Source organism: Pithys albifrons, chromosome 16 (assembly GCF_047495875.1).
Source record: "Pithys albifrons albifrons isolate INPA30051 chromosome 16, PitAlb_v1, whole genome shotgun sequence".
In the NCBI taxonomy this organism is placed as follows: domain Eukaryota; kingdom Metazoa; phylum Chordata; class Aves; order Passeriformes; family Thamnophilidae; genus Pithys; species Pithys albifrons.
Window position 1 is genome coordinate 16456865 of NC_092473.1, and position 12430 is coordinate 16469294.

Sequence of the window (12430 nt, forward strand, 5' to 3'; positions counted from 1 at the left end):
CTGCCATGTCCGGTGAACTCTGTGCCAGGAAGAGCCACAAAATCCAGGCCAGCTGCATTGCCCGTGCTACTTCCTGGAGCAGCCCCTCTGCCTGGACAGCCCTGTCCTTTGGAGCCTGGATCACCCTGTCCCTGGCATCCCAGACCACCCTCTGCCTGGGCAGCTCTGTCCCTTGCAGCCCGGAGGTGGCTTTAGGTGTTTCTCTGGCACACATGGTGGGAGAATGAAGTTCTCTCCCTGATCCCAGCTCTGATGCTGTCATTGTCCCTGTCCCCACCCACTCCTCTTCCACTGCTGGGAATGATTGATGTTCCTCATCCCGCCTGGCTCCAGCACATTCATTGTCATGCAGAGGATGTTGTCAATTCATTATGGTATTTCATGGAAAAGCTGAAGGCAGTTTTGGGTGTTTTGTTCATGTGGGCTCAAGTCCTTCTCAAAGCACGTGGCTGGGCTCAAAATACTCAGCCCCTTTCAACAAGAGAAGAGGAATGTTACAGATATCCCTTTCAGGAGCAGCCAGTAGAGCCTTCCTCCCCCTCCTGCTCCGCACAGCTGCTGGGGCTGGTTCTGCTGTCACACTGCAGGCACTGGATTCACTTGAGTTTTGCTTGAGTTTGGTTGGCAAGGTCTTACCTCGAGAAGCTGCAGGTGTTGGTTGTACCCCAGCTCTGACACCTGAATGCTTCTAGAGCTCAGCCATGCATGGTGATGGTGCCTGTGGGAGCCATCCGAAGCCTGTGGCAGCATGAGGACCACCCCAGACCTTGCCCACAACTCACTTCCTACTGGAATGCATTTTCCTCCCCATCCCAGGGTCTCAATAGCAAAGAAATGTTTCTGAGGAGCCCTAAAACTCTGAGCTCATGAAGGGATGGGGTAAACTGGGCTTTGGGTTCTTGCCCAATTTTGGAAGCTGTGGCAATTCCTGCTGCTGGAGCCCAGTCTGAGCTGGGCTGTGCTGTGCCCCTGGGGCTGGGGGTCCTGGTGGGCTCCCAGAGCTGCTGCCAGCACGGTGGGCTCCCAGCACAGCTGGTGGCTCTGCAGCTGCCGCTCGGCGTGTCGCGCCGGCCAGGAGCACACACAGCCCTAAATTATTCAGTCTGAAAGTGAATCTCTGTTACAGCTCGGTATGGGAGAAATGCTGATGAAGTATTTAAATTCTGAGCTGATTTTCTCGGAGCTGGGACAGGCTCTCTAATGTAAAATTAATGTCTTTGTGTCTCTGGAAATAGCTGCCAGTCCCAGAGTGGGTGTGCTGCTGGCCGGTGGCATCGCAGGATGAGGGAGACTGAGCTCTTCTGCAGCAGCCTGGGCTTCTTGTTAAAGAGCCAACATTGCCCCATTCCCCTCCCAAGGAGCAAATGAGCAGAAGAGTGAAGGGTCAGTTTTCTTGGAATTTTCCCTGTAGAGTCAATGGGATAAGTGAGCCTGCAGCTGGGTGTTGGGCAGATGAGAAGCCTAAATAAATTAGTGTTTGTCTGCCCTTTTCCTAACAGGGATTTACACAAAAAAGGTTTTCTACTCTTCAGGCACATAGAGCCCATTGCTGAGCTTCTCATCTGGAAAGGCTTTGGTGGGCCAGGAGGAGCTGGAATATCCTCCTCTCCCTGCAAAAGGGGATGTGGCAATGGCCAAGGGACTTGCAGAGACTGGGAGGCCCTGATCCCACACATATGTGTCCATGCTCTACCCCTCTCCAGCAGCCAGCTTGGAGTGAGTGGGGGGCAAAGCCCTGCTTGTTGTGTGGGATCTCAGGCGGTCCCTGCTCCGGCCAGCACTGCCGGAATCTCCCGGAGAGCAGAAGGAACAGTGCAAATGGCTTTTGTAATGGCTGGAAGGTTTTATAGCTTTAAAAAGATACATCCTGCTGCTTTTGCTTCAGAAATATCAGGAAATGCAGTTTTATCTCCCTAGCACTCAATAACAGCTCTCCTAGCACTGGTTTGCCAGGCTGGGCATCCTCAAGTCTGTGGCAGAGGTTTCTGTGCCCCTCTGGTGTGGGATTAGCAGGTCTGGGGGAGAATCACTCCCTGGGATTGAAATCCTTGTAGCTGTTCAGGCAATCAGAGCCTTCTACAGAAACGAGCTCAGCAGACCTCAAAGGAGAAGCCTCATGTCTTGTGCTATCCATTGCCCCCCACCTTTTCCTTAAGGAAAGCAGCTGTTTCATTACCTGTAGGTATCCAAGCTGGGCAGAAATGCTCTTCTGCACTTCTTACCCCTGCACCCCACATCACCTTTTACTTGAATCAGTGACTGCTCCCCCTCTCCCTGGTCCCCAGTGGCCTCTGTCCTCTCCCTTAACCTTCCTGCTGATCCCGCTGCTGGGATGCTGCTGTGTCTGGGCCATGTGCCTAGTGGGGCAAATCAGCAATATTCCAGTGTCTTCAGGGGCCAGAAGTTTCTCATCATTCCTTGGGATTGCTGCACTGCAATGGAGCAGGCACAGACCCAGGGAGGGTGGGATATCCCTGATATCCCCATCCCAGACCTGTTCCCAGGGATATCCAACAATCCCAGCAGACCATGGTTGTTTTTACTGTGTCTCTCTGGAGCTGACAATGGGAAAACTGCTGAAGTCTGAGGAGCTGAAGATACTTGTTGTGCTGTAAGAACCCTACAAAACTTTTAACTAAAGCTGGGGATTAAATCCAAGGAGTGCAAATTTTAGCTCAGCTTCTCTCTGTGCTCTGAGTGGTTAAAAGCTGTAAAGTGCTGTCAGAAATTCAGGACTTCCCCTCCTGGAGCCCTTCTTTCCCCTTATTTTATGATTACCACGCTTCACTACCTCTGTTTGATGTCGTGAGTCTGATTTTTTTTTTAACATGGAGTGAAAAATCGTGGGCAGCTCTGGCAGTGCCACGTTTTGGTCCCTTGTCAGAGCACAGCCAGGCCAGTGCCTCTGACCCTGGGGGTTTGCCCAGCGTAGGTGGAGCAACACAAAAGAAATTTTTTTAAAATTATTTTTGATGTTTTTGTTTTCTTCAGTTTTGCTAATCTGAATTCCAAGCTGTTTCCTGAATCTGTTGTTAGTTGGGAAGTGGAGGCATTATCCAAATGAGAATATCCACAGGTTGGAAGGGAACAGCTACACACTGAGATATGCTCGAAATAATCTTTGAGCTTCGTGATACTGGGACCATCTGCCAAAGCTCGGCTCTGTCAGCTCCCTGGGGAGGGCTGAACTCCTCTCTGGCTTTGATTTTTAGATGAATCTTGCTTGAACCTTCTTCTGTCTCTGTTAACTCTCCATCTGTCTCCTTTGCTTGACGTGCTGGATCCAAGAGTGTTCCTGGTGCTTCCAGACCTCTCCCTGGCCTACCGAGGGGGATGAAGGCTTCCCTTCAGTGGGAATGTGTTCTGGGAAGGGGTGAACTCGTGGGAGGCATCAGAGGTGACTTCACTGAATTATTCATTTTGTGAAGGACTCAAGAAAATTGATTATCCCCTTCTTCAGAACGTCAGGACAAGTAGTTCACACAATGAAATTAGAGCTACAAATGGAGATCACATGCAAGGCAGGGCTGCTCTGTGGGTTGCCAGGCAGGGTTCATTCCTGCAGGAAGCTGTTTCTCACAGCAGCTGGGCTTTGGGGAGGGCTGGATACCTTCCTGCAGCTAAGGATGTTCCATGTGGGAGATGAGGCTAATCTGATCTCGTGTGGCAGGCTGAGAGCGAGCAGGGGGCAGGACATGATTTATCACCCCATGCCAGTCTTGCTTTGTGTGCCAGGGCTGCCATGGATTTGTGCTCTCCCTTGGCTGTGGGCTGGTGCCAGGGTCCTGTGCAGAGGACCAAGAGCTGCTGTTGGGGCTGAAGGCAGCTTTGGGGCTCTCCTGGGTTTTTTCTGGGCTGTGTGGAGGTGCGAGGCTTTGAGTGGCCCAGAGCTGCAGCTTTTCTTCCAGTAACTGTGACCCTTTGCAGTCAGAGGCTGGTCAGACACTAAACAGGCTCCCTAGGGCAGTGGTCACAACCCCAAGGCTGCCAGAGCTCAGGGACTGTTTGGACAACACTCTCAGGCACGTGATGGGACTCCTGGGGAGTCCTGTGCCCATCCAGGAGTTGAACTCGATAATCCTTGGGGGTCCCTTCCAGCTCAGGAGATTCTGTGATCTGTTTTCTTTGCACAAGTTGATCCTTATCGCACAGCCATGGTATGGGCAAGGGCAGCTTCCCCTCTCTTGTGTGTAGCATTCCAAATATCTGATCCAAAGCCAGGTCAAAGTATGCTGGAGAAATAGGGCTCAAAATATGACAAAAGACCTGCTCTGAGCAGGACTGGCCACTGTGCCAGGGCCAGGTTGGATGCCAGGCTGGGGCTCTGAGCAGCCTGGTCTAGTGGATGGAGTCCCTGCCCGTGGCGGGGAGTTGGAATGAGATGAGCTTTGAGGTCCTTTCCAACCCAAAGCATCCCAGGATTCTCTGATTCTGTGTGTCCTGGCAGTAGCAGCACCGGCAGGGGCTGCTTCTGTGCTGCTCTCCAGGGTGGGCTCAGCAATCTCAGGAATCTGCAAATAAAATGGTGGCCTGAGCCTATCCTGGGCTTTGATATTCCCTGGAATACCCGTGGTTGTGCTGGACTGGCTCCCTGGGTAGCCTGATGCCAGTATAAGGAGCTCAAAGCTTTGCTGAAAGGCTTTCCCTGGGCAGAAGCTGCTGGCCTGGGAAGCATCTCGCATTCCAAGAGCACATCTTTGGGCATTGTATCTTTGGGCGAAGTGCCCAGCTGTCTGAGGGGAGAGGGAGCCTGTGAGGTGAGAGATGGCAGGGAAGCACTTTGATGTTTGTTTGCGCCTTGTGAAGAGGAGAGAAGGAAATATTCTGCAGAAGGAAGGTGCCAGTGCAGGCGGTGGGCAGTGAGCGGCCGCGCTGCCCGCCGGGATCGGCAGCTGCCGGTGCCGAGCGCTCGCCACAGATTCTGCCTGCTGCAGGAGTTCTCAGCAGCCTTCCAAAACATGCAGGCAGCCAACTGCTCCCAACCCCACACTGCCAGATAAAGCTGTAATCCTCCAGCCTATCCCCCTGCATTCAGGGGAACTGCCTGGTTTGGCCATTGGCAGCCTGGAGCAGGTGGATGCTCTGCTGAGCTGCCCCAGCCACCCTCACTGTCCCGGCAAGTCCCTTCCCAAGGACGTCCCTTCCCCAGGATGTCCCTTCCCATGCTGGAGCTGCAGCCAGACATTTGCTTTGCAACCTTCAAACTCCTGGAACACATTTTGATGAGGTTCTTCTGATTGGCAGGTTCTGGGATCAGTTTGGGAAACTGCTTTATGTTTTTCTGGAGGGTTTTTAAGCAGTGGTTTAAGCCAAGAAGCCTTTCAGAATGTCTGTGTGTGTGTATATATGTATATTTTAAGCAATATATTTTGTAGCATTTTCCAGCATTTTCCCTCTTTTTATCCTCCACAATAAGACTATTTTCTGGGGTTTGAAAATGCCCTGTTGCTGCTGTGGTTTCTTAGCCCTCAAACCCAACCTTCCAGGGGACCCTTCTTCCCCAAACTGTGTCGAAATCCCAGGCAATGAAGGTGTGTGATCTTGCCTTGATGCTTTGGTGCAGATTTCCTCAAATCTGAGACTGTTCTGGGGCTGGTATGAAAAAATGGGTGTTCCAGCAAGTCTCATAAGGCTGTGGAGACTTGCTGAGCTTGGGGGCTTTGCCCCTTGGATTCCATAGGGTGTGTATCCTAGCTCAGGACAGGGGTGTCTCTTGAGATCCCATCAATGGAGCTGGCTCTGAAGGATAATTTAGGACCAGGAAACACTCTTGCATTATGCAGTAAGGAATGAGAAAGGTTAATCTTGCCTTCTTGTTATATACAAATGACTTGGGACGTTTGTAGCTCAGCAGTGGGATTTGATAACTTTATTATCCAAATAATAAGATTTACAAATTAACTGTCTAATTAGCAACCTGGGAAAGCTGCTGCTCGTGCTGGGGTTTCTAAACTGACAAAGACATGGGCTTAAACTGCTGAAGTGTGATGAAAGCAGGAGGGCACAGCAGTGGAAAGATCTATCAAAACTCCTTTCATCCAGTTGAGGGGGATGCATGTTTGGGAGCTGAGACAGGTTTACTGATGAGATCCTGTACCTGATTCGTTCTGTTGGCCCTTTTTTTCCATGGATGGAGCATTCACCTTGGCATGTGTGAAGTGTTCCAATGGATCTTCACAAGGCTTGTGGAGCTTCCTTTGAAGTGTTGTATGCAAAGCCCACACCGCTGCCATCACCAGAGGACTCCAGTTTGCATTGGATAGGGAAGTGTTCTGCTCCACTGTCTTCCAATGGATTATCTTTACCGTCTATATTATCCTTAAAATCTGTTGTAGAATCCTGGAATGGTTTATGTTGGAAGGGACTCCAACTCCCTGCCATGGGCAGGGACACCTTCCACTAGCCCAGATTGGTCCAAGTCCCCTCCAACTTGACCTTGGACACGCCCAGGGATGGTCTTTAAGGTCCCTTCCCACCCAAACCTTTCAATTCAGCCTGGTAGCAATCTTGTTTCTTTTGTTGAGCTGGAATTATCCCGAGCCTGCTGGGACACTCCTGTCACAGCCCAGACTGTCAGCACAGCTCCTCCCAATGGCACTTGAGCTCCAGCGAGTCTCGGAGCCTCTGAGCTTTATGTACACACTTCAGGAGAAATCCTTGCTAATAGAGTTCTAATTTCTTCCTTCCTGCTTCCCAGATGCTTCTGTCTCCCTGTATAAATGACAGAAATGGTGAGCAATGCTTTCAAAAAAATGTTTGTTTGTTTGACTCAGAAAAGCAAGTGAGAGGTCCTGGGAGGAGAGCTCTTGGCTGCTGTTCTGCCTTTAAAAACTTCTGGGTTTGTTTTTTTCACAATGAAAAATGTGAAAAGGAGTTTACAGCTGGATGTAGCACAGCACAAAGAGGGGATTTTGAGGTTCATGGCCCATGTCACTCATCTTTTCCTTGTTCCTTGGGAAAAGGCCAAGGAACTGCAGCTGAAACCTGCTCTGTTCTTGCATGGCTTAGTTTGATTCCTGTACTCTGTCTCCAAACCTCAGTGCCTGCTCTTTGTCTTCCAAAGTCTCTTATTTACTGTAACCACAACTCTTGGGAAAAGGATGTGGCGGATGAGACCCTTGAGGCAGAGCAGAGTGTGGTGTCCAGGCTTCCCTTCAGAATCAGTGCTTGTTTCCTTTGCTCCACTCCTGCTTGGACTCCTCAGAGCTGAGGTCCCATCCCTAGGGGTGGGGCAGAGGATGGGTGGACCAGGCAGGAGCTGGCACCCAGGAGGATGTGACATGGGGTGTAAGGTGGTGCCTCTGTTCCCCAGACCTGGGGCACCCCAGCTGCTCCAAACAGTGCTGCCACCTCCAGCTGCAGAGTGAGGTTGGCTGAGACCCTTGGAGAAAGATCTGGACCATCAATTAAAGTTCCCTGTAGTGCCAAATGGCTCTTTAAGGTCAGTTACTGCAGGTGAGGTGCTAGTTTGGCATTTAGGCAAAAAATTAGTCTTGAAGGATGGTGCTCTGACTGCAAAAACTGCAGAAATAGTGCTGGCAGCTTCAGACTGGCATGGTCTGGGAGGGTTTGGTAGTTCAGGAGGTAGGGATTTAGCTCTGTATCCTTCTGCTTGGAAGTCTGGGCAGTGGCACGGCAGGATTGATGTCCCTGCAGAAGGGGACTCTGTCGTCGACGTGCGCGAGGGGAGGGGGGACGTGCGTGTCTTCTGGTCTGGGGAACGGAGCTTGGGGAGATGCTGAAGAAAAGCAGAGCTGTGGGAGGAAAATTGCCCACCTGTTCCCTGAGTACAGTCTTCCATTTTTGGACACATGCACTTTTCAGCTCAGATACCGTGAGCGCCAGATTCCCCCTCTTTATTCTCGGCGGTGACCTCAGCGTGTGCCACGAGTGACAGTGAGCTCAGAGGAACAGAAGGGTTCCCAGCCCTCTGCTTACATTTGCTCAACACTTTGTTCTGCTGAGTTTTACCAAAGTGCCTGGTCTGCTTGGTGATGTTCAATAACGTTTAAAAATCTGCCACAGGTCAAAAAACCTGCTGAGACTGGGGACTCTGCTCATAAAGCAGACGGAGCAGCATTTTATTTTGTTAACTCTTGGTTCTCGTGGTGCTGATCCTGTAACATGCCCCTCACCCTGTCCCTGTCTTCTCTTTCCAGTTTGCTGCTTCGTCGTGCACAAGCGGTGCCATGAGTTCGTCACCTTCTCCTGCCCCGGCGCTGACAAAGGCCCCGCCTCGGATGTAAGTACAGGTCTGATGCCCCAGGGGTGGGCACAGCTTGGTGCTGAGGGGCTCACTGTGGTTCTCAGCACTTTGGACAGGATGTGCCTCCAGCTTCTTTGGCTGAGGGCAACTCTGTGCCATTATTTTACAGACTTCTCTGATTCATGGAGTAGTTTAGGTTTGAAGAGCCTCTAACATCGAGCCCAACTGTTCCCCCAGCACTGCCAAGGCCACCACTAATCCATGTCCCCAAGTGCCACATCCACACAGCTTTTAAATCCCTCCAGGGATGGTGATTCCACAGTTATGGGGACTCTTATATGTTTCTGGGACACTTAAAACACTCCAGCCCCCCAATAACTGATTCTCAGTGGAGCTGGATGCAGAGATTTCCCTTTGGGGCTGAGCCTGCAGCCTTGCCCCAGTGTCCTTCTGTTCCTTGTGTCAGAAAACCAGCTAAATCCCTTCTATCTATGTCCCCATCCTCATTTTCCCAGGGATTTTCTCTCCCTGTGTGTCCCTGGGCCCTTGGGGTGGGTGGGAGCCGGGGCAGCAGAGCTGGGCTTGGCTCTGCCAGCGCCGTGCGGGTCCGTCTGTCTGGCAGGTTCTGTGCTTTACCGTGGAAACTGGCTAATTTGGGGAACTGCTGGGAGAGAAGAGCTCAAATTGGGGAAACGACGGAGCACCACAACTCTCACCCTTAAAAATAGAAGTGGTGGGAGCAGGCGGTGTAACAGGCTGTGGAAGGTGGAGGCTAAACACGTGTTGTGGCTGCCCTCCCAAACTGAGGCTGTGTGCTGTGCTGGGGACAGATAGGGCATTTTGGGGGGGAGACTCTTAAGGGCATCAGCAGCTGGGAGGGTTTGTCCTGGGCTGGGATGATGCCTGTACCCCCTGCCTGGGCCCTGGCAGCCCAGTGCTTGCTCTGCAGAAGCAGCTGTAGCACCATTGGCCCTTCTCCCACCCAAGCCCAGGAGGAGGTGACAGGGACAGAAGCCCCTGAGGGCTTTGCTGTACCAGGGGCAAGGAGGGACTACCAAATGATGTGTGGGCAGGAGCTGCTGCCTGCCTGGAGTGAGGCCAAGGGTGAAGCTTGACGGGGATACAAACATCCCTCTTCCATCTCCGATGCCTGGGACACAGCCAGGGTCTGCCAAGGGGAGCAGTGGGGTGGGTGTGTGCACACCTGGTGTGCCTGCACTGTGTTTGTCACAGAGCCTTGGCCTAGAGCAGGTCACTTGAGGGGATGAAGCTGCAGGAGACGAAAATAGTGACTTTGGACCACTCTGCTTTTTTTCTGGGCAGTTTCACTCCCTGCCTCTGCCATTGCCCTCTGCAGTGGGTGCTTGCTGAAACAGGGAGGAGAGCTGGAGAAGGCATGGAGAAATGAGGGGAGGGTGGTGGAGGGTGATCCCTCCTCTGAGGGTTGAACCTGGCCATCCAGGCAGCACAGGTGTCTGTGTCCCTCTGGGCAGAGCCAGTGCTTGAGGTGCCGCTGGTGCGTGCTGGGCTCTGTCCATGCTGAGCCCACAGTGCTGGAGGTTTTACAGACGTTTGCTGCAATGTTGTGTGACACTGTGAGGTTCCCTCTGGCCGTGTGGCTGCAGCTCTGACACACTTTCTCTCTGTTCTCTGTCAGCTAAAACACTCAAAGACAGTGGCATTAAGACCCACGGGTGCCTCTCCCACCCTGGGAACCTGCTTGGGCTCTGGGTGTGAATGTCACATGCACAAATATCTGTTCTGATGGGTATTCAGATATCTGGGTGTGCTGAGAGGGAGCTGTGCTGCTGAGGCTGCTTTAAGTGCAGTGTGCTGGAGGAGCTGGTGCCTGAGCACAGCCCTGGCTGCCACCCCAGCTGGGCTGGGGGCTGTGGGCACCCAGGGGGTGTGACAGCAGCAGGTGAGGGGCACTGACCCCACAGCTGCAAGTGGCCCCAGGAGCAGCTGGGTGGGTGTCCAGGGCACTCTGGTGCCAAGAGAGATGGAAATGCTGAAAGCACTTAACCTTGCTCAAGGAAGATGAGGTTTGGCAGCGAGAGTGGGCAGGGCTGGGATCCAGCAGCCTGCCCAGGCACTGCCTCAGCATCTGGAGAGCAGCGTGAGGCCACAGGACGGGCAGCAGTACCAGGGAATGCTCCACCTGTCCCTGCAGAGCTTTGGCTGATGGTGGACACCATACTTTGCTTTCCTTCCCCACCAGCCCTGCCCAGGCTGGAGCACACGAAGGGCAGCGAGGAGCCCTCGGGCAGCCCAGTCCCAGCTGGTCTCTGCAGAGCTCTGGATGACTCCGTGGGCCTCTGCCTGGGAAGGGAAAGGGCTACTTTAAATCCAAGTTTTCATATTTTAAGAAGCCCCACAATATCAAGGCATGTGTAAAGGCCTTGGTCACATTCCCTGTTGCTCGATGTTGTCCTGGGGTGGGCACAGCCATCGCTGCCCAGTGCTGTTAGTGAATCCTTTCATACATAATTTCTGAAAATGAAGAGAGATGCAGATGCTTGGGACTAAAGCAGGAAGAAAAATTGAGCTTTCCTAGCTATTTTTTCCTTTTTTTTTTTTGCTGTTTAGCAAAGCCCTGTGGAGCCCCCTGGTCTGTACCCCTGCCCCTCTGACATTGGGGTGTCACTGGGGGTTCAGTGCAGGGCAAAATTTCTTCCTCCTGAACTGTCAATCATGTTCTTACATCAATATCATTATATTTATAATATATAATGTTTATAATTACATAATCATATAATCCTTAAGGAGCTTTGAATCAAGAGAGGGAGAACTACAGCAATGCCCTGTCAGCTTTGGAAGGAGCCGGGGACTGGGGCTTTGCTTTGAACTGATGGAAAGCTGCACTTCCCCTCTGCCCCATGGTTGTGATAACCACAGTGTGAATCCACAGATACCTGTGCTGATGTCAGGCCCTGCTGATTACAGTGATGTGCTTTTTCAGTTGGTGCCTCAAGCTGGTAACTCTTCTACAACTGTGAATCTCCAATGAATGTAGCAGAAAGAAGGAGTTTAATTTATTGCATGTGTTAAAGCTCGCAGTGGATTCGTCCTTAGTGTGAGCCCTGTGGTTCTGCTGAGCTGGAGAGGGCAGGGAGCCATGCAGGGACCTGGCACCCACAGCCCAGGGCTGGGGCTCGGGGTGCCAGCTGGCTGCTGCTTTGCATCCCAGAGCTGCTCTTTCCTGTGGCCTGGTCCTGGAGACCAGGGGAAAAAGTGCATTAAAAGAAAATACCTTTTAGCTTTGGTCCTTGATCTCTGTGTCTTCATAGTTACTGGAAAATCAAGTAGAAAACCTTTTGACCCTGTACTGTGCTTATGGTCTATCTGAACATTTAAACACCTGAGTAATCCTAATTACTGAAATAAAGCTCTTCAGTTTGCAGTTCAGGATTTGCTAAAGTGCTTTAGGGGGTGGAGGCTGGTGCATGCAGAGAACCTGGGGTGAGCTGGTGTTTCACACTGTGGCGAGCAGAGCAGAATCCCTGGAGACCAGTGAAATGTCAGAGTCTGTTGACTGGACTGGTTTTTGGGGTATTTCTGTTTGATCTGGTTGTGTTTGAACCTCCTTGAGAAGAGTGAGAGCATGGCTGTGTGTTTAACCTTGCCAAGCCTGCTGAGTAGGAGCCTTCCATCTAAGAGAGAGGACTAATTGCACATTATAGGGTCTCCAAGTAGGAAAAAAATGAAAGATTAATTGCTTCTTGCAGCAGAGAATGAAGCTGGGGCTGCAAATGCTGATGCTGCAGACATCGGGCTGTGTTCATGCTACGCTGGTCAGGGCAGGATTTTTATTCCACATTAGGGGGCTGTCAGGTTGTGGTTTCTCCCCAGCGTTCCTGGCCCAAACTCCCACCTCCCCTGCCCAGCTCTGCTGTTCCTCATGCCCAGCTCTGGCACTGCTGTCTCTCCCCTTGACAGGAGGCAGAGCTGCCGTGACCACTGCGACCCACAGTGGGGTTGTCAGGAGCTGGAGTCAGGCATGTGTAATGTATTCCAGTTGGCAAACCTAATTATAGCCAAAGCTATTAGTAGAATGCATAATTATTTAAATTGTAGGCAAAATAATCATTAAAATGACCTTCTTTGCATGATCCTGTTAAAGGTCATATAATCAGGATACATTAATATATATCAGAGTTGCTCTTGGAAAGTAACAGGCCGGTGTTGCTACATTGCAATTCTGCGTGTAATTTGTCACTGTTT

At 51.6% G+C, this 12430-nt stretch overlaps 1 protein-coding gene across 2 annotated transcripts in view; it reads left to right on the forward strand.

Moving 5' to 3' along the window:
* The window catches only part of PRKCB (protein kinase C beta), a 97385-nt gene that overhangs the window by 33347 nt on the left and 51608 nt on the right, over window positions 1-12430 (forward strand). For both annotated transcript variants that reach the window (XM_071570778.1, XM_071570777.1), the window contains exon 3: window positions 8160-8242. In XM_071570778.1, coding sequence (XP_071426879.1) covers window positions 8160-8242 — 83 coding nt within the window. The remainder of the gene's footprint in view (window positions 1-8159; window positions 8243-12430) is intronic.